Source organism: Ictidomys tridecemlineatus, unplaced genomic scaffold, assembly GCF_052094955.1.
Source record: "Ictidomys tridecemlineatus isolate mIctTri1 unplaced genomic scaffold, mIctTri1.hap1 Scaffold_54, whole genome shotgun sequence".
Taxonomy (NCBI): Eukaryota; Metazoa; Chordata; class Mammalia; order Rodentia; family Sciuridae; genus Ictidomys; species Ictidomys tridecemlineatus.
The window spans coordinates 1,722,060-1,743,629 of NW_027523576.1; the positions used below are offsets into that span (position 1 = coordinate 1,722,060).

At 32.8% G+C, this 21,570-nt stretch overlaps 1 protein-coding gene across 1 annotated transcript in view; it reads right to left on the bottom strand.

Annotated features, from left to right (window-relative positions):
* The window catches only part of LOC110597404 (activating signal cointegrator 1 complex subunit 3), a 35,892-nt gene that overhangs the window by 5,886 nt on the left and 8,436 nt on the right, over positions 1-21,570 (bottom strand). The window contains exons 3-7 of the mRNA XM_078036964.1: positions 20,408-20,545; positions 18,126-18,225; positions 14,182-14,438; positions 4,687-4,838; positions 2,685-2,826 (exon numbers count right to left, since the gene is read on the bottom strand). Of these exons, the coding sequence (XP_077893090.1) occupies positions 2,685-2,826; positions 4,687-4,838; positions 14,182-14,438; positions 18,126-18,225; positions 20,408-20,545 (789 nt within the window). The remainder of the gene's footprint in view (positions 1-2,684; positions 2,827-4,686; positions 4,839-14,181; positions 14,439-18,125; positions 18,226-20,407; positions 20,546-21,570) is intronic.

Consider the following 21,570-nt stretch of genomic DNA (forward strand, 5'->3'; position numbering starts at 1 on the left):
TGAAAATAAATCTGTGATGCAATTGTTAATATCAGTATAATCCATTGACACTTGTTATATAACACAGGGAATCCTGTAAGACTAGGGTTCCTTGTAGAAACAAATAGGTTTTTTTTGGCATTATCATGCTGAAAGTACCAGCTAAAATCACACATATTAAAAGAGTAGAAATATTTTACCAACTTTATTCTTGCCTTTTAAATTAAAAGATATTTGTGGGTAATCAGTATTCCAATAGTACATGCTTAACAATGCTGAATGAACAAATCAAGGAGTGAATCTTATATTCATGGAAAGTATATATAACACAATAAACTTTAGGACTAGGTAACTGTAACCTTTTTTTTTAACATTCACAATTATGTGGTAATGTAACTATTGGTCAAGACAACTTTTTTTTTAACATTTATTTATTTTTTAATTGTAGTTTGACTCAATATCTTTATTTATTTTCATGGGTGCTGAGGATCGAACCCAGGGCCTCGCACATGCTAGGCGAACGCTCTACTGCTGAGCCACAACCTCAGCCCAAGACAACTTCTTAATAGCTGTTTTATCAGTTGTTACCTTCTAAGGTCATTTTATTTTATTTTATTTTTAAGAGAGAGAGAGAGAGAGAGAGAGAGAGAGAGAGAGAGAGAGAATTTTTTAATATTTATTTTTTTTAGTTCTCAGCGGACACAACATCTTTGTCGGTATGTGGTGCTGAGGATCGAACCCGGGCTGCACGCATGCCAGGCGAGCACGCTACCGCTTGAGCCACATCCCCAGCCCTAAGGTCATTTTAAAAGTTACACAATGAGTTTAATTTTAGTATTCCTTTTAGTTCTTTTATATATGGTATGGATTTCCTTATAAGCTTTAATTTTCTGTTTGCTAAGACTTTAGTGTTGCTGGTATATGTAATTAAACGCAGTAGCCCTGATGAACCAAACTATCACTTAGGAATTAAAAAAAAATAAAGATAAAAAATAGATCCAATGCAAAATTTCAATTCAACTCCAATCCTATAACTTGTCTTGTGAATTTGAAATTATGCCTACAACTAGACTTCTGAAATTGAAATTGTCAAGCTACAAAATGTACTTCAAGTACAAATGATGGTCTATCTCCTACTAGAACCAAAAGTCACTGAGTTCAGAAGCTGCACCAATTAATGTTCTAATATTGGCCGACACAGAAAAGTGGTCGAGGGAACACTTAAATATACAATTTATGCAAAACATTTAATTTTGTGAAACAAAGCAAGTAACATTTACCACACAAAGCAGGACTTCATATGCTTTTATACTCATACCATTAAATTAGTCAACAATATGATGTTTTCTGATATTAGCAACTCACTGAGATTTTTCTTTACAAAGCTTCCAAATGTCTAACTGGCTTATATTTACATATGACATCTTTTTGTAGGACTTATTATTATGTTTTAACTTATAATGTGTACACATATATTTATTTGGTATATATGTATTTATGTATATAAAACATGAGCTTTTTAAAAGAAACTGCTAAGATATTTCAATACCAGCCAAACATATCTATCTGAGGATTAATCTTCATCTATTGAATCAAGTAAGAGCACTGCCATGCATACAATTATTTAATTAGCAGCCAAATCCTCTGCCAGTCAGCAACCATTCCAGGCATACTGATGGGTAGGAGATGCAAATCTCACAGTTGTACTGCTTTTTCTCATTACTACTGCAATTAGCACTTAAATTGATGCTTTAAACATACTAATTTCTGGAATAATTCAGGAATTGTATGGGATCGCCTCACTGCAAAGCCAACACCAGATTGCTCTGCAAATTAAAGAACTTTTGAGCCAAATAACCATCATCATATTAGACAGAGCCAATTTGCATTTGGTTTTAAAGATAACAGAATGGAAATTTATGCAAATAAATTAGTAAGTTTACTTGTGAATTCTCCCTGAACTAATTATAACACATCTTGTTCAAAAAAAAGTTTTACTTGGAAAGAAAAAGAGACATGCTTTAAAAGTTTCTTTAATATGTGCACATACAAATCAATATAATTATGTTATAAATCCTGAACATTCACTTTGACACATTTAGGGTAAAACTGCTTAAGACTTAAAAGGCTAGAAAGCCAAGTATCTGGCATTGTTCATTTGGTTTTTGGCCTTCCAAAGATTGTTTAGATTTAACTTTCCTTATAAGTTACATAGTGAACAAATAAGGGGTTTATTTGAAAGAATCTCTTTGAATCTAGGAACAATAATGTAATTAAAATAAGAGTGGAACATAAATAATTGAAGGAATCAGATGAAAATATACCCTACCATAAAAGGGCAAAACTCCCTAGAAGAGATGGAGTAGGTTCCTGGGTAATGCAATCTGGTGATGTAAAGGCTAAATGGAGCCTTCCAAAGTGAGCTTGAAAGCCTTATACTGAACAAGTTCTCATAATGCCAGTAATGTTATTAACCACTATTACTATCATTTGTTCAATTATTATTCTATGTCAAGAACTATATAAAGCAGCTTACATAATACTATTTTGCTTAACTTTCACAAGAATGTCATAAGATATATATAATGTTTCTATAGTTAGTAAATGACAAAGTCAGAATTTTAACACAGGTGGGACTGACTTCAAGACACACACCCTAAGTTAGAAAACTCTTGGTACAACTTCACAGAGTAAGGCGGCCTTACCTGCTTTGTTTTGGTGGCCTGCAGCTCCTTCTCAAACATGGAGCTGAATATATGGTCTTTCCGTACACAGGCATGAATCAGGGAGGCACTCAATGGAGGTTTGGCACCTACACATGAGCACTTTATAACTGGTTTCCATTTCCTTAGAAATTATATCAACACCAACAAAATAACTCTTTCAAAGCACAAGTAAGATTTCTGATAACATTGGTGTGTATAATATTAACAATTGTTAACAAATTATCATATAACTCTTTATAGGCCATTATATTAAGTTTTAAATATTGGCTAACATTCTTTATATCAACCTAAGGCAGTATCACTATCATTATATGAAATCTGTAAACTGTAAATAATGTATCAGGTTCAGTAAATACATAAAAGAGTTCATATGCAGTGGATGTGTTTCTATAGGAAGCACCGATGTGAAACAATATTTCCATGGAGATAAAAGTGCTGATGTGAAACCCTGACATGATTTTGATGAATGTGTGCAAGTGTCTACTATAATTACTTGAATAAAGTTTTTAAATTTTAAGTTTGGGGAGCACAGAATTTAAAGTACACTTTGGAGAATTTTGAGATAAGTTTAAGTTGTGCCAGATCACAGGAACACGAGCCACCTAAATGTTATGGTAAGAAGAAAATATAGTCGAAATTATATTAATATTGAATTTTTAAGGGTGATAAGAAAATTGGACCAAATCTCCTACACCCTCCAGCAGATTCCCTCATAGATGATTCTGTGTGAGGTTGTGCCTTTAATGTGCTTTCTATACTACTGAAATCCAACTCACATAATCTTCAGAACCTTACCAGCAGAGCTTCTGACAAGTTGTAGATATATCTACCTTCTCTCCCTGCCACCTGTTGCTGCTATGGCTCACTTTCTGAATGTGTCTGTTAGTTTCCAGGGACATCCTATGGTAGGGAATCAAGCATACCTGTCACCCTGTCACCCAGTACACTTGATTCAAATTAGGGATTTTTCTTAGGGGACCCCAGGTGTTCCTGAGTTTCTTGGTGGCATCTGCACTTGGATGGCTTAAATAACTGTGATCTTCATGCAGCTGACAAGAGGTAGAGGGTGCATGATGGCAAGCCAGACTATTTTGGTTATCTCCGTAACTGTGAAATAATATTCTGGCTGCAAGGTATCTCAACTGCTGTGAAACATTGGTGTGAAAGGATATTTTCATTTAAACACTGTCAATCTAGCTTATATACTGTACTGTTCTTTTCCTTATTGAAACATTTGCAGCCATGTATGTGAGACGGGTTGAATTATTCGATACTATTATAAACTCAGTACAGATTATATCTTGAACTCCCACTACACCTGACTATCTAGTTTTGGACATTTCAGATCCATAATTTACTATTTTTAGAAAACATTTTCTTTTAGTTGTCATAGGACACATATCTTTATTTTATTTATTTATTTTTCTGTGGTTCTGAGGCTCAAACCCAGTGCCTTGCATGTGCTAGGCGAGCCCTACCACTAAGCCGTAACCCCAGCTCCCCATGGTTTACTTTGGACAATGGATTTCAGATCCCTCAGTCTCTTCTACATAACAGAAGCTGCCAATTTATCTTGGTTTTAGATCACAAGGCACCTTAATAATGTTTTCTTAAATAAAGCTGATAATGTATAGGAATAAGTGCAGTTAAAATAGAAATGTATTTAATATTGCAAAGGGAGAACACACAATTTAGGTAGGAGAAGGTTAAAAGGAATTGTGGTTCAGCTTGGTACTGAGGGCAGGTCTCCTTCTGGGAAAGGGGCATTTTTACTCCAAAGAATCAATATTGTAGGCACCACATGAAATTCCAGTGTCTATATATATTTTAATAAGGGGATTTGGGGGATCTGGGAGTGTAGCTCAATGGTACAGCCTAGCATGCATGAAGCCCTGGGTCTGATTCCCAAAATACCCACTCCTCCTCAAAAATATCCATTAAAAAACTTTAAAAAAATTATATTGCAAAGTAAGACAATTACCTGAAAAAGTGAAGCTGGTGCTGTTCTATCTTTGGTAGTGTAAGAAGAGAAGAATCTTTTAACCACTGGCCCTGGATCAACATCTGAACGAGGTTGGTGGTATTCAGGGCAGTCACCAGCCAACCTTGGTTTGCAGCCACATCCAGCATTGCCTGAATAGGCAAAGAGCACATGTTACAAGAACATCAAGGCATTCACCCTCTCCCATTGGAAATCTTACATTAGCTTTAACAAAACAAACAAAAACAAAAAAATCAATCATTTTATCACTAAATTACTATTCATCCAAATAAAAACAGAATAAACTACAGTTGGATGGGGAGAGCAAAATGAATTTCCTGTAACATCCTACAAAAATTCAAACCCTAAGCTAATTTTAAGAGTAAAAACTCATTGTACTTTTAAAACAAATACTTAATAATTCACTATATCAAGAATACTAGTAGTTGCATTTCTTATTTTTTAAAACAATTCTTTTTAGTTGTTGATGGACCTTTATTTTATTTATTTATTCATACACAGTGCTGAGAATTGAACCCAGTGCCTTATGCATGCTAGGTAAGTGCTCCACCACTATACTACAACCCCAGGCCCTTCACAGAGTCTTTTAAATTTGAAAACAATTTATGATGGTAAGGAGAGAGAAGGTTTTCTTGTGAAACACTCATTTTCCCCAAAGAGCAAGTTAAGAATAGAGTCTTGTTCTCAATGACAATAATACACCACATCCTAGGCAAAGGGTACATGTGGAATGATGGAGAGCTATTCATATCACTCTATCCATTCAATCCAATGTTTTATGAACAAACAAAATGCTGCATTTGCTTAAGGCAAAACTAAACAATGAAATCTTATTAGTTTAAACAATGAAATCTTAGAAGTTTACTCAGGCAAAGCCATTTCAATTAAATTAGATTCTGGAGATTGCTGTCTTAAAGACACATAAGTTAACATTATGATCTTAGGCAGTTATTTCATACAGTTTTAAGACTCCAATCTCTTATTTTTGGATGTACCTAGCAAAGCATTACAATGATACTTTAATGGTAAATATCTCACTGACAGCAAAATATTTTAAAAATATTGAACAAAAATCTATTAATTTTGAAATAATTCTAAGCTGTTCTAGTAAAATCAATTTCCTGTACTTCTAAGAATTTTGATAGAGACACATTCTTCTTCTCAGTTGCAAATTTCCAATTCTGTGTTTTCTAATTTACAAAAAGTAAACTATTTTAATAAATTTGGTTAAACTAACCTATGATCTCTTTATATACATTACAGGGAAATAGAATAAAGTTTTTGCATACCCTAATTAGTGTTAAAGGATGGTCAAAATGATTTTTAGTTCCTGATAACCTGCTAGTTATACATCATAAAGTCTGAATGTTGGTGTACTAAATATGTGTCTTTATGTGCACGTATGACTGTGTATACACATATAATGTACATATTTATTAATCCAGAGAAGATATATTTATATTTTTCTTTACAAAAAAATGCACTTTTTCTGTGAAGTATAGAAAACAAGCAGGTTATGATGAATATATGCTACATACAGAAAAAAGTAGTTCACTAGTTGTAACTCTTGAGACTTGCTAAGGGAAAAGGAAAAGAAAAATGAATAATTATACCTAATTCAATATCATAACTTGTAATGTAGAGTAAGTATGGCAATTTTACGTGTGATTTTATATTACAACATGACTGGAAATAAATTCCAGACCAAAAATTCACATACTAGGAGAGCTGGATGAATGAACCATGTTTTTAACTTTGAAGTTTTGACGATAAAGTTGAAAGATTGCATAAAATTTATGAGACTTCCCCAGAATTTTTCATTTTATGATCCAGATGTGAAAATGTAAAAAAAAAAAAACAAATAAGTGTTTATCATGTGAAGTAAATAAAAGGCCATATCATGAATTGAAAAACTATTATATTTTATTAGCTTACAGAAAAGGCAGGTGGGTAGATCAAGAATCCAGGATGATAAAAGGTTTTGAGGCTTGTGTGGTGAACTGAATGCTATTCCCCTTTTCTCTCTGCTCACCCCTGCTCTGCTCCTGTTATCTCCTCCCCACTACTTGATAATGATGGTCCTTGTCTCTGCTGGAACGTTATATAAATTTCCTTTATTCTCAATCTCATAATTTTTCTTTAATTTGTACTTTATATTTTTTCAAATTGAATTTTTAAAGGGGTAAAACTGGTCATGTCATTCCCCTGCTTAAATTTCTTCAATGCCATCATTTGGTAAGAAGAACAAAGCTAACATGTCTCTCTGCATTACAGATGTTCAACACCCCACTATCTATTTGGTCCTTGATTTATCTGGTCCTTACTTTTCTCTCTAGCCATCCTCTAGCATAGAGCACTAGAAAATTACTGGTATTTTTTTCACATTTACCCTTGCTTTTATTTATTTATTTTGTAAAACAAATATTCCTTTTGTTCACCTGAGAAATTCCTATTCATTCTTTGGGTCTAGCTTAAACACTACTGATATTATGAAACATCACTAATTCTTTTTTTTTTTTGAGAGAGAGAGAGAGAGAGAGAGAGAACTTTTAATATTTATTTATTTTTTTTTAGTTTTCGGTGAACCCAACATCTTTGTTTGTATGTGGTGCTGAGGATCAAACCTGGGCTGCATGCATGTCAGGCGAGCACGCTACCGCTTGAGCCACATCCCAGCCCTTCACTGATTCTTTCAGATGGATTTAGTCCTTTCTCTATGCCTTTGCTGCTTTTGAGGAATGCCATCATTATTATAGCATGACTTTTTGTTTACATATTTGTCCTTTGAACTATAGGTTCTTTGACAGCAGGAATCTGGAATTATTTTCTATAACTTCAGTCCTAGAAAAGAACACTCAAAAAATACCTGTTCTACTAAAGAACACTGGAAAGCCCTTGGTACATGCTTATAATCCCAGTGGCTCAGGAGGCTGGGGCAGGAGGATTTTAAGTTCAAAGCCAGCCTCAGTAACGTAACTAAGGTCCTAAGCATCTTGGCAAGACCATGTCTTAAAAAATAAAAAGGGCTGGGGATATGGCTCAGTGGTTAAGCACCCCTGGGTTCAATCCTCAGTAACAAACCAACAAACAAAAGAATATATGTTAAAAAATTATAAGAATTATAATAAATTCTGCCTAAGTTACTGTACAAAACAGAAGATAAAACCTAAGTTTTGATGTCACACACACACAGATTTGTATCCTAATTCTGTCCCATTTATAACTCAGGAAGATCACTTTACCTTACTGAACCTAAGCTTCTCACTAATAGAAGGGTATCGTATTTCACCTCCACATGCTTTCTTTTCCAGGAAGCAAGATACTTGCATCCCTGCCTGGCCTAAGTGGACAGAATGTCACATTCTTTAGCAAATTCTCTGTTAACTGCTGGTGACCAGATCCTGAAACTTTGGGAGATAAAAAAAAAAAAGGTTCCTTCTAACCATAAAATCTGTAATCCAGTTGGAACAGGTCAGCATGGGTGAAGGTGAACTGGAGTTGCCATGACAACAGAAACTTGAAAAATTCAAGAGGTGAACCTGGCCCCGGGAAGCCTGGCTCTTGCCTCTGGCAAGACCCCTTGCTATGACACTCATAGGCCTTATATTCACTCCTTACATGTTAAACTGCCTGGTCCAGTTTGTAACGTCATGCCTAAAAGCAACAAAGCTAAAGATGGTCCTGACTTCTGAACAGGAAGACCTTAAATATCCAGCTTTATAAAGGTTGATGCCTTATATGATACATACAGGCATCAGAGGGGGAAATGAAGAAGAAACATTAGTTTACATTACATTACATTACTTTACAGTTTTGGTCTTTGTAAGAGTGTTACTTAATTACTGGTCCCTGTAAGAGTGTAGTTCAAGTGCTAGATTTTTTGTTTGTTTGTTTGTTTTTTAATATAGCTCTTAGAAATGTAAGCTTACAGTTTTTGAGAAACTCCTGCCTGTGGTGAAGGTCACTTGTGATGTCGCTTGGAGGTATTTCACTGCATTCATTCTGCATCTGTGTACTACTTATTGAAGAATTCCTGTGCATGATTCTTGGCCACACAGTTCAGTAATTCAAACCCACCAATGTTGTAATGGTTAAAAGAAATGATATCAAATTTCCCACAAAAGTTCCATGTAACCTCAGCTCGGGGCCCAGAATTTCAGAGCACTAGCTCATCTGGGTATGCAGACTCATAAACCTGAGTTCTCCAACAACAATCCCCCCCCACAAAAAAGGAATCATATTTCCTTTTAGGTGGTCTATGAGGGTAACATGAAATTTTCTACTTACTATATTAGTACCTAATATACTATGCTACAGAGTGGATACTAATGGACAAATGCCTATTTTAAAGTTTCTCTATGATAAGATGAAGACATCCTAAATCAACCCATTCTTTATAACAGGAATTTTCTTTGATCTTTTTGTTGTTGATTTCTACACTGGGCAGTAGTAGATGGGCAAAGGAGATGCATGGGATGGAAAGTACAGGTCCATCAAAAGAAGTGTGCAGTTATAGGAAAGCCAGGAGAGAAGGTCAAAATCCAATCCTACAACTTAGGTCACACTGGAAGGTGGAGGCCTTCTCAATTCAGTGGGCAAGTTCATTTTACTCTTCCAAAGTGTGTTAACTAATAGGATGGGGGTGGTCTAGGTAAACAAGCTGGGGGATCCTGGTAGTATGTACCTTTATATGACTGAGCCTAGAAGGACTGACTCTATCTCCTTATCTTTATAGTAGTCTGTCTGGCAGATAAGGTCTAATAAATTATAGAGGTGGTGGACCAAGTCCCATCCATAAAGGACAGGATCAGGTTGCTTTCCCATGAACGCAGTAGTATAATTTTCATCGCTAGGAGGGCTGTATCTTGGAAAACTGTGAGCCAATACTTTCTATGACTAAGAGTACCCATGTATCTAAATGAGAACAAAGGCACAAAATTAGAACTATCAATCAGTCTTTACAGAAAATTTTAATCTGAGACAATTTGAGAAGCAAAATAAAAATGACAGCAAGGCAGTTTAGCCAATAGGATAAAACAAACATCTATGATTCTATAGTTATGTAACTGAATAAAGTAAATAAATGTGAAAGAAATTTGTGCAACTTTATAGTGCAATTTCAGGAATGACAGAAATAGAAAATCCCAATAGTGGGATTAATGCAGATCTTAAAAAATTCCAGTCATATATTTTAGCTCTTCCAATTTTATAAAATACATTATTCACTAAAATAGCACTTGTTTAAAAAATGTCTCAAACTAGAGTATTAACTTTTCCTTTTGATTTTTTTTAAATATATGATAGCAGAATGCATTACAATGCTCCACCATGTTGGCTTAGGACTTCCTCAATAAGATTCCTAAAGCACAAGAAATAAAATAAAGAATCAATAAAAAATCAATAAAAAGTTTCTTCACAGCAAAGGAAACAATCAAGAATGTGAACAGAGAGCCTACAATATGGAAGAAAATCTTTGCCACCAGCATCTCAGACAGCGCATTGATCTCCAGGATATATACAGAAATCAACAAACTTAACCAAATAAATAAGTAAATAACAACAACAACAACAAAAACAAATAATCCAATTGACAAATGGGTTAAGGAACTAAACAGGCACTACTCAGAAAAAAAATATAAATGGTAAAAAAATATATGAAAAAATGTTCAACATCTCTAGCAATTAGAGAAACACAAATCAAAGCTACACTGAAATTCCATCTCACCCCAGTCAGAATGGCAGAGGTTCATTTATACATTGTTGGTGGGAGTGCAAATTGGTGCAAACACTCAGAAAGCAGTCTGGAGATTCCTAAGAAAACTTGGACTGGTTGTACATTCTGTGTCAAAGGAACTGCTGAGCTAGAGTCAACACTATAAATACAGAGATTTGATAAATTGTGGTATAAAGGTGTATTAAGAATCGTAATACAAAAACTTATGAATGTATTGCACTCCACTATTGTCATGTATGTAAGAAATAATTAAAAAAAAGAAAACTTGGAATGGAACTACCATTTGACCCTATTATTCCACTCCTTTCAGTATATCCAAAGGACTTAAAATCAGCATACTACAGTGACATAGCTACTTCAATGTTTATAGCAGCTCAATTCAAAATAGCTATGATATCAACCTAGGTGCCCTTGAAGAGATGAATGGATGAAAAAATTGTGGTATATATACACAATGAAATACTACTTAGTCATAAAGAAGAATGAAATTATGGCATTTGCTTGTAAGTAAATGGAACTAAAGAATATCATGCTAAATTAAATAAGTAGTCACAAAAATCCAAAGGCAGAATGTTCTTTCTGATACATGGATGATAAGTCATAACAAAGGGGGGGAGGTTCGAAATTCACTGGACTAGACAAAGGGAAATGAAGCAAAGGGAGGGGGTGACTGCAATAGGAAAGACAGTAGAATGAATATGGAATATCATTCCTATCCTCATATATAAATAAATGACCAGTGTAACACTACATCATGTACAACCACAATAACAATATCCTAATTGTAACAAGTTACACTTATTCTATGTATGTATAATATTTCAAAATATACTCTACTGTCATGTAAAAAATAATAATGATAAAAAGAAAAAAAACTTTCTTTTTCATAAGGTTATAGCTGAAATCAAAGAATTCTAGAATTTCAGAAATGATGGGTACTATAGAAATGATTTAATACAATTTTTTTAGGAAAAAGTTCCAGAGAAGTTGTGGTATCCCTTGTGTCACACAATAAATTGGTAGTGGGGGTAGAACAAAAATCTGATTTTCTTTCTTTGACAAACTGTGGAAAAATTTGGAAGCCCCTGATTGATTTCATGTAATGAAATCATGTTTTCTTTGGAGTTTTCTTTAGTTAAATTAAGTTTGCCCTGTTCCTACATTTATTCAAGGAGTACTGACAACAACAGAAAAAATTCCTCAACAATGAGAACCAGAATAAACGTGTGCAATCACAGTTCATCTATTTCACCAAGGAATAAAGGTCCAGTGAAGTTGTGAAACTTGCCATCATAAAGAATAAAAAAGTGTCTACCCATTCTGGATCACAGTCTCCTTTTCTAGCTTCCACTTTCCAGTAGACTTTATTGCAATCTGAGACACATTATGCTGTTTTATAAGCATATAAAATAAAATTAAATGTTTAACTGAAAAAAAGTAAGAAACTAACTACCCAGAACAATCTTTAAATTCAATGTAATCCCTAACAAATGCCAATAGCATTTTTCTTAGAGATAGAAAATATCTAAATTATTAAGGAATCATGAAGAACCAAAAAACCAAAGAAATCTTGAGAAAAAATTAAAGTTAGAGGCATTCTATTTCTTGACTACAAATTATAGTACAAAGCTTCAATAGTTAAGATAGTATGGTGCTGGCACCAACATATACACATAGACTAACAGAACAGAATAGAGTCTAGAAATAAACACACATCCTGTCACTAATCTGACAAGAATACCAAGAAGGAAAAGGATAGGCTTCAATAAATGGTGTTGAGAAAACTGAACATCTACATTTAACAGAATGAAACTGGAACCTTGTCTTACACCATATACAAAAATCATCTCGAAATTTACTAAAAACTTAGATGTAAGATCTAAAACCATAAAACTCCTAGAAGAAAACAGGGGAAAAGATCTTGACACTGGTCTTAGCAATGAGTTTTTGAATATGTTCCCAAGAACACAGGAAAAAAAGGTGCAAATAAACAAATAGGGGTGCACCAAAGCTACAAACCTTCTGCACAGAAAAGGAAGCCATCAAAGAATTTAAAAAATAACATATGTAATAGGAGAAAATACTTGCAGGTGTTAGTAAGGTGTTAATATCCAAAACCTATAAGGAACTTATATAGCCCAAGGACAAAAAGGCTAAAAATTCTATTATAGAAAAAAAGCTGGAGGGACAAATGAGGCCAATAGATATCATTCTGTTGAAATACAGAATGGCTAAGAGACCCGAAAAGGTGCTTACTTTCACCAATCATTGCGGAAATGCAGATCAAAATCCCAGTGAGGGCTGGGGTTGTGGCTCAGTGGTAGAGCACACGTCAAGCATGTGAGAGGCCCTGGGTTCGATCCTCAGCACCACATAAAAATAAATAAATAAAATAAAGGTATTGTATCCAACAACAACTAAAAAATAAATATTTTTAAAAAATCGCAATGAGTCAACACCTCACATCTGTTAAAACGAATATTATTAAAACAATGAAAGTATTGGCAAGGATGTGGAGAAAAGGAAACTGCTACACACTGCTGGTAGAAATGTAGTTGGGGAAGCCATTATGGAAAATACACATGGACATCCTTAAGAAATTACACATGGAAAACATCATCATCATCATAGGAATTCTACTTTTGAATACATATCCAAAAGAAATGAGATCAATATCCCAAAGACATGTACACTCTATGTTTATTACATCATTGATTAGAAAAGCCAAGATAAAGAAACAGTCTAAGTGACCCAAGATGGATGAAAAAGAAAATGAAACACAATGGGAGATCTTTCAGCTTTACAAAAGAAGAAAATCTTGCCATTTGCAATACTATACATTGTGTTAAGAGAAATAAGCTGAAAACAACAAAACACTGAATAATTTCATTAACAGGTGCAATAATAAAAAAGTCAAATTCATAGAAGCAGATTAAAATAATGGTTAAGAGGGGGTGAAAGTGGGAGATATGAGGAGTATTGCTTAAAGGATACAAAGTTTCATTTATGTAAAACAAGTTCTAGACATCTAAGGTACAGAAGGATAACTGTATTTAATAATATCGTATTAATAGAGTTGAAATTTGCTAACTAGATATTAAATGTTCCCACTGCAAAAATATGTGATTATCTGAAGTGATGGATATCTAGCTATCTTGATTCTAGCAATTATTTTATAATTTATATGTATATTTAAGTACCACATCGAACACCTCAAATATAAATCATTTTTATTAAAAATAAAATAGTATTGGGGAAAATTTACTAAATATTATGTTTTAAAAAAATTAAAAATCAATACTTATTTGATTCCGGTGTTATTTGACATTAATTGATAATATCAATATTTGGAGGAATGTAGCATAAATTATGTCTATATTTCCTGTGTATAATCAAAGTGTTAGCATTTCATTCATATCCAAAGAATGATTATGAATCATTATATACCTAACAAGTACAGCTAAGAATCAATTACCTCATAAAAGAAGTACCCATGAATTATAGATATGAGGATGTGTGAGCACTATATGAATGAGAAATTCACCTAGAATCCTCCAAAGTTGATATCAAGTTTTTTGCAAAAAATTATTTTAATACTGATATGGCCCCCTGGAAAATTCACTGAGAGTATAACAAAGCTATTCACCAGGGTATGTCAGGATATTTGGACCTGGCTAGTTTAGAGACATTAACTATCTTTTCTAATTGAATATAATAAGCACACAATATGTTCAACATACCTTTGAGAAGGGATACTTGTTGAAGACTCTGAAAATAGCTAATTCAGCTGCAACAGTCTTTCTTGATCCAGTGGGTGCTCCAACTAGGACACTACAGTCTGTGTGATACAGTGTATGAAATATTTGTGTCTGCACAGGGTTAAAGTGGCTGAAGTTGTAGAGGGCTTCATATGCTTTACATCCCAAAGCCATAATTGGCAAAGGCTGAAGATCCAGTAATTCTGAAAAGATCCAACAGGTACTTCTGAAAAAAAAAACTGAAAAAACATGCATAATACTGAATACTGTATTTTAAAGAATAACATTTCCTAATTATCTCTAGAGAAGAACATATTTAATATAAGTTCTTGTACACCAGTGACACATCTTATTCAGTCACTACATTTAACATAACTGATAAATAAAACACTTTTATTGAAGAATCCCCTATAAACCAACTATATATTTCTCTTTCAAAAAGGGAAATAACTTGAATAAAAGTACATGAAAGTATGTATGTTATGGTACAAAAATAAATCAATGAAAAGTATTTGTAAAGAGCAGTATTGGAAGGGTCACTAACAACAGATTTGATCTGCTACACACTGACCAATACTGAGTAGCTGAGGGATCTTTTGGTACAGCCAATGGAAACAAAAATGAATTTAGCCTTATTCAGGAAGGAACAAGGATAGTAGTTTCAGAACACAGCATGACTGAGTAAAACAAAACAAAACAAAACAAAACAAAAACTCTCCTTAAAGGGTACAGGTCTTCTTACTTACACTAATCATTGGAGAAATTTATGTCTGTAAAATAAATTTATGTATTAAAAGACACTAGATTTGGTTGCTTCTCATTATATGGACTGGGTGCTGAAGAAATTAGATAATTATTACAAAGCTTAAAAAAGAAGATATAAAAAAATCAGTTAGGAGGACACCTTGATCTCACCTTTATAGTATGGTTGCAAAATGAAAAATATGGTAAATTTTCTTCTAAAAAATATACTTAAAATCAAAAATTAACTTAGTTGGGCATGGTGGCACAGGCCTGTAATTCCAGCAGCTCAGAGGCTGAGACAGAAAGATCCCAAGTTGAAAGACAGCCTCAGCAATTTAGTGATATCCTATCTCTCAAAATAATAATAATAATAAAAAGACTGGGGATGTGCTTCAGTGGTTAAGTGCCCTTTGGGTTCAATCCTGGGTACCTTGTCCCTAAAGGAAAAAAAACAAAAACAAAATAAAAAGACGACTTTAAGAAGTTATCTTTTCCCCACCCATTGCTCTATTCCATTACAAGGATAGCTGAGAGCTAACTTCATACTCTCTATGTCTGATTATGATTGTTTAAATTTTCCATAGCTCTGGAAATCCAGGAAGGAGGAAGACATTGCATGATAAGGCATGCGATGTTAATCAAACATATTTTTTTTAAATAAAAGACTAAAAATTAAACATTGTACAATGTCAAATGCACAGTTATTGACAATTTTAAATTAAGATAATATATTACAGTGATTTTACCTAGCTGGTATGTTTATACTACATCAGCTAATTATATAAATAAGTTGATATGTATTTGGTTGCTTAAGAAAAAAAATTATTAAATTGGCATTAACATATAATGCTAATATATGTGGAATTACGTACTTTAATGAAAGAAAGAAACCTAGCAATGATATTGGAAGCATATATTTTAAGTTAAAACATCATCAATTCCACATATTTTGAACTTATGTGATTCTAGATATCACATAAACACATTTGATGAAATAAGACCAGAAAGACCCTCTGCAATAAGGAGATTACTAGATTATACAGTCTCAATATCATTCTATTTTGATAAATTTTTTTGGTTTTGCTATGCCAAGATATCAAAGAGAAATTGAGATTTAGTATAAAGAATATCTCAATGAATAGTATGAATAAGGTTACATTTGACAAAATGAAAGATTATAAAGTCATATTTAGGTTTTCTTTCACTTCTGAAAGGACTGTCAAGTAGGATGCTATTTAAAGTAGTCAGAATAACATTTTTATTCTGAAAAGTCAAGCAGTTTGTCTGAAATATACATGGGAAAGAAAATCTGACTCCTAATTTACGTCTGTAAAGTAAATTAAGGACCTATGAAAATCAATACTCATCAATTATGAATTCTCAAAACATGAAATTAGTATACTAGTTTCAAGATGTTTTTGAAATAGATTTCAGGGGTACTTGAAAGTATCACTGCAAAGATTTATTCATGAAATTTTGCTTTTTTAATAAATCAAAATAGAAAGGCATTTGTTCATTTTATGAAAACCTAGAGTTTATACATTACAACAATAAAAAATGCTGCTGAATGCTCTTACTATATATCTCTTTTAATAATTTGTTATATATATACAAACATTCCAAAATCTAAAAAAAAAAAAATGTGAAATTTGAAACACTTCGGGTTTTAAAAATTTTGGATAAAAGATAACCTGTACTAGAATTAAGTTTATGTGAATTGTACTAAATGTAAGAAAAAAGAGATCTCTCAAAACTTTCACAGAGAATACAGATTAAATGATAAATGACAATTGCAATGAAAAAGGAAGGCTATATGGAGAAATAATGATTATATGTACAGATGAAAGTCCAGTAACTCAGAAATAGTAACTCTCCTCATTACTATGATTATCAGAATTGACTAAGCCTACTTTAATGCTTTTGGAGCTTAAATAAACAAAAATTAAAGGTCCACAATTTGACTATCTACATATACATATTTGATTTTGAAAATTTTGAACATACAGTTTAGAAACAATTTTGTCAAGTAAGTTGGACTTTGATTCAGAATAAAACAACTTTATACTTGTCAACATTAATTAAAATAACAATTTTGGGAAGTCAATAATTCACATCAACACATTAATGTTCAATTTGTTACCTGTATGGGGCTGATGCCTGTCTGGTAGAATCAGATGTTGGAAGCTGATAATCAAACAGCCTCTGCTCCTAACCATCTATCAGAAACTGCTTGGATATAGTATTGGGAAGGCAAAGGCTCAAAAATAGGGATTGCAAATACCAGTAGTTGAGCTTCTTTACTAATGACCTAATGTGAAATAAAGTCTAAAATAAATAAAGTTCTTAGTAGTCAATTCTTAATAGTATCTATACCAGATGTAATAAAAATAAACTATGTTGTATTTCTAAATAGCTCAGATATTCAGGTACTACAGTAACTTGTAGGTGATTTCCTTCTGAGGATTATTTGACATAACAGAAGGTAAAAAAATATACTAACTTTATATTATTTATATATATGTTATCATTATGACATGTTACCAGTTTGATTCATTATCAGAATTTCCCAAACATGATTCATGCAATTATTTCATGATTTCTATAATTTCAAGTACCATATTATTATTTACTTAATATTTTTCTTTAAATCTGATCAGTATCTTAAGTGGAATATCTGAAATCTCTTAAAATATATAGGTTACATAGTTATCAAGAAGATAAATGCATGAAAACAAAATATTGCTATAAAATACTATTGCTATCTACTCAACATTTTCAATCGGTAGCTTGCTTTCTCTTTGATAAAAAGAGAAATTACAAATAAAAAATGAGTTAAAGATGCAGCAACAATTGAGTCTTTACAGATAATTTTACAAGGAATGATCTTTTCAATAAGCAATTTATTATTTTGCAGGAAATTATTTTACCCCCCTTATTTTATATATTCCATGCCTCTAGAAGCCATGCCTTAAACCATGGTAAAGATTATAAATGAATTTCTTGAACTAGGATCAAACTGAATAATCAATATTGTCACACTGAATCTCCATGTTCCTTTGAAACAAAACAGGAAAACAGAACATAACAAAACTTTCATGGCACTCTGAAATCAGAGAGATAGTAAAAAACAAAAATTGTTTATATATTTTTTTATGATAGCTAAATAATAAGATTATATTCACCTGTTTTTTTAAGAGCTAGAAAATACTCTGAATGATAAATACGATCATTTGTAGGATCTTCCACCCAAATCCACCAGGGTTCTCCTACTGTCCCATGGACCTAGAAGAAAAATTATCCTAGTACTATGAAAATCATAACTCAAGTAACAGTACTGTTTACATATCAGCACCTATTAGTCTAACAACTTTTTTGATATATAATTTATAAAACAAAGTTCACTCATTTAAAGTATACAGTTCAATGGTTTTAACATATTTACAAAGTTGTACAACTATGAACATAATCTAATTTTAGAACATTTTTATCACCTCCATGAGAGTACTTATATTCATTAGAAGTATGGACATGGCTATTCTAAACACTTTGTTAAATGGAATGATATAACATATGGTCTTCTGTGACTGGCTTTTTAAACTTACCATACTATTTTTGTAGTTCATCCATGTTTTAAACTGCATCAGTACTTTGCTTCCTTTTATTGTCAAATAATATTCTACTGGACACGTATATCATATTTTGTTTATATAAGCCAATCTCTCTTTTTGCCTTATATGGTCCAATACTGTTCAGTATTCACTTTTTCCTCAGGGACTCATGAAAAGGAGATCACATCCAAATCATTTCTCCTCCAAATCTTCTTGCACTATCTCACATGAGCTTTTGGGGGACACCACATTTAAACCATAACACCTGGGATAATTTTAATTCACATAAAGCCAATCAGCTCATGGCATTCTCCTGACAATATCTATAGTAAAGGAGAAGTCCATAACAAACACTTGGCATAGTTAGACTGGGGGGGGGCATGTATTTGTGGAAAGAGGGCTTACAGTTTATGTTGTGGGCTGAGGAAGTGGGTATGTGTTCCCCTTACTCCATTAACAGTGAAAGAGAAGCAGGAAAACATTTAGGAACAGTGTGAGCAGAGCAAAGAAGTGGAAAGATCTTGGGCCTTGAACAATACTATTAACCTCAAGACTGGACCCTCCTTAGGGCCCATCTGATCTGTGGACCTTTTATTGTACAAAAGGATATATTACCTTACGTAAATCAGACTGAGGCAAGTTAGGTTTTACATTCTTGAAGCTAATAGCATTATAAGAGAGTTAATTATAAAAACAATCAAGTACTTTCTCCTATTAATTAATAAAACTAAATTAGGATGTATTATGAATAGCAATAGTAGAAAACCATGTGCAAAAATAATGAAACTTCCATTCCTTTAAAAACAATCAAAAATTTCAAATATGAGCTTATACTTAAATATAATTTTATATTTTATATAAAATTTCATATTTATAAAAATATTAACTGTAATTTAGTGTTATCAACTAGTGCTCATATACTGTGAGAAAAATAGGAATTAGGAATGCTTTAGGAATTAAAGGTCTGAATGCTTTAATGACAATGTGGAATTAAAATAAAACATACATGGGTGATTTTAGAACACACTGCTGAACAAAATTCATTTACATTAAAGATGTACAAATGTTAACTAATATAGGAAGTATCCAAATAAATTTAACTAAAATTTTATAAGACTACTTGATGTAAGCATTGTTATATACAGTTTCTGATTTACTTGCCTTCCCCAGTTAGTTTTTTGAAACTGAAGACTGAGTTCTATTGGCCTTTTGTATGTACAATTTCTAACACAGTAACTAGTCAAAAGATATATCTGAAAAACTATTGATAGAATAAGAGGATACAAAGTAGGTTTTTACATGTATGTTTACCAGTATGTTGGTAAACACATATAAGATATTGAAGATCATCTAAGTATTCAAGCAGGAAAAGGAGGAATAAAAGTAGAAATAGAAACATGATAAGAATCAAGAAAGGACATTCTAGGGAAGAGGCTCCGTATAAAATGCTATCTAATCAGAGAAGAAAAATAACTGAAAAATCTGCTGGTTATGGCAACTGGTCAATCAGATATTAGAGATCCTTGAGGAAGTGGTCTCAGCAGAAAAGAAACTGGTGACAAGAAAGAAAATGTAGAATACCTTCTATACAAGTCTAATGTTTAAGAAAAGGAGAGAACAGTATTTTGAGAGACATCATGATTTAAAAATGGATTTTTGGTAAGCAAAAATGAGAGTCAATAGAGAGGGCAAAAATAAATGGCAAAGTTCTCATGGATTTGAAACCACTAAAATAGTGTCCAGTGATGCAATGTTAAGTTCCCTAGGCTCTCTGAGGAAAGATGTAGGGAGGTGTAGTAAAATCTGAGGTACAGACATTTTAGTTTAATATAGATATAGATATTTTCCACTTCTACCTGATCATTCCATGTGAAATCAGGGTAGATGCGGACAGTCCGTGTGATAGGCTGAATGGATGCTTCCATCATAACAGAAAGAATCTGATGAACACATTGTTTGACCTTTTGTCCAATATTCACGATGCAAAATGTGACCTGAAAAAAAAAATATCACATAGAAGTAATGTGTCCAGACAGAAAAAAAAGCAATATAATCTGACTTGTAAGTGGGATTTCAGAGTAGGTGATTTTATTGCTTGTTTTATGATTTGCTATGTAGAATAGATGACATTCTTGACCTGGCATTGTTGAGAGCCACAGCCCAGTCAGAATGATGCCTGGCATTTGCCAGAGGGAATGTTTGAAAGGTGACACCAGCGAACCATTGAGATGATGATTTGAGTTAAGCTATGTATAATTGCTGTGGATTGATTGAGTTGTATATTTGACCTTGGGCAATAGGGTGGCTCTTGCTGCCTTGGGCAGCAATTAATAGCTCTGGAAATCAGTATCAAGGTTCCTTTAGGTATTAATAGGGTTCTGAGCCTTGATATTGTGCTTAAACTACTATAAACAGAAGTACTTCCTTTTGAGTTAGTTTAGAACACATACAGAAATATTTAACATTTTATGTACATAGCCACTGGTTTATTCACGGTGTACTTTAGAACTCTAAAATCATGAGAAATGCTTCAGGAATTAAATACAACTTAGTTGAATTAAATACAACTCATCCACCCAGGCCCACTTCTAGAAAACATAAAATAATCAGGTTCTGGAATGCAGACATGTATGGGAATACCAAGGGTAGAGGCTGTTAAAAAACAAATGTGACTAACTGATTTGAGCAATTAAGTGAAAATAGCTCATATTTTAAAGCATCAAGTGTGCAGTATGTGTACAGTCAACTTACTTTGTTAATACTTTCTGCCCTTTTTCCTACTCTTTCTTAGAGTACAAATGTAATGACTATCTCAGGCTCTCTAAACATCTTTGGAATTCTTTTTTCTTTTTTTTATTCTCTAAAATTTATTTACAGTTAATATGTTAAAAAGCAAAGTACAACCAAATTGTAAATATTAATCATATGCACATTAAACTGCCCAGGGAAACACTTCAGTTCCACTACAAACAATTGCTTTCTAATGCAATTAAGACATAACAGTTTATCAAAAAAATAT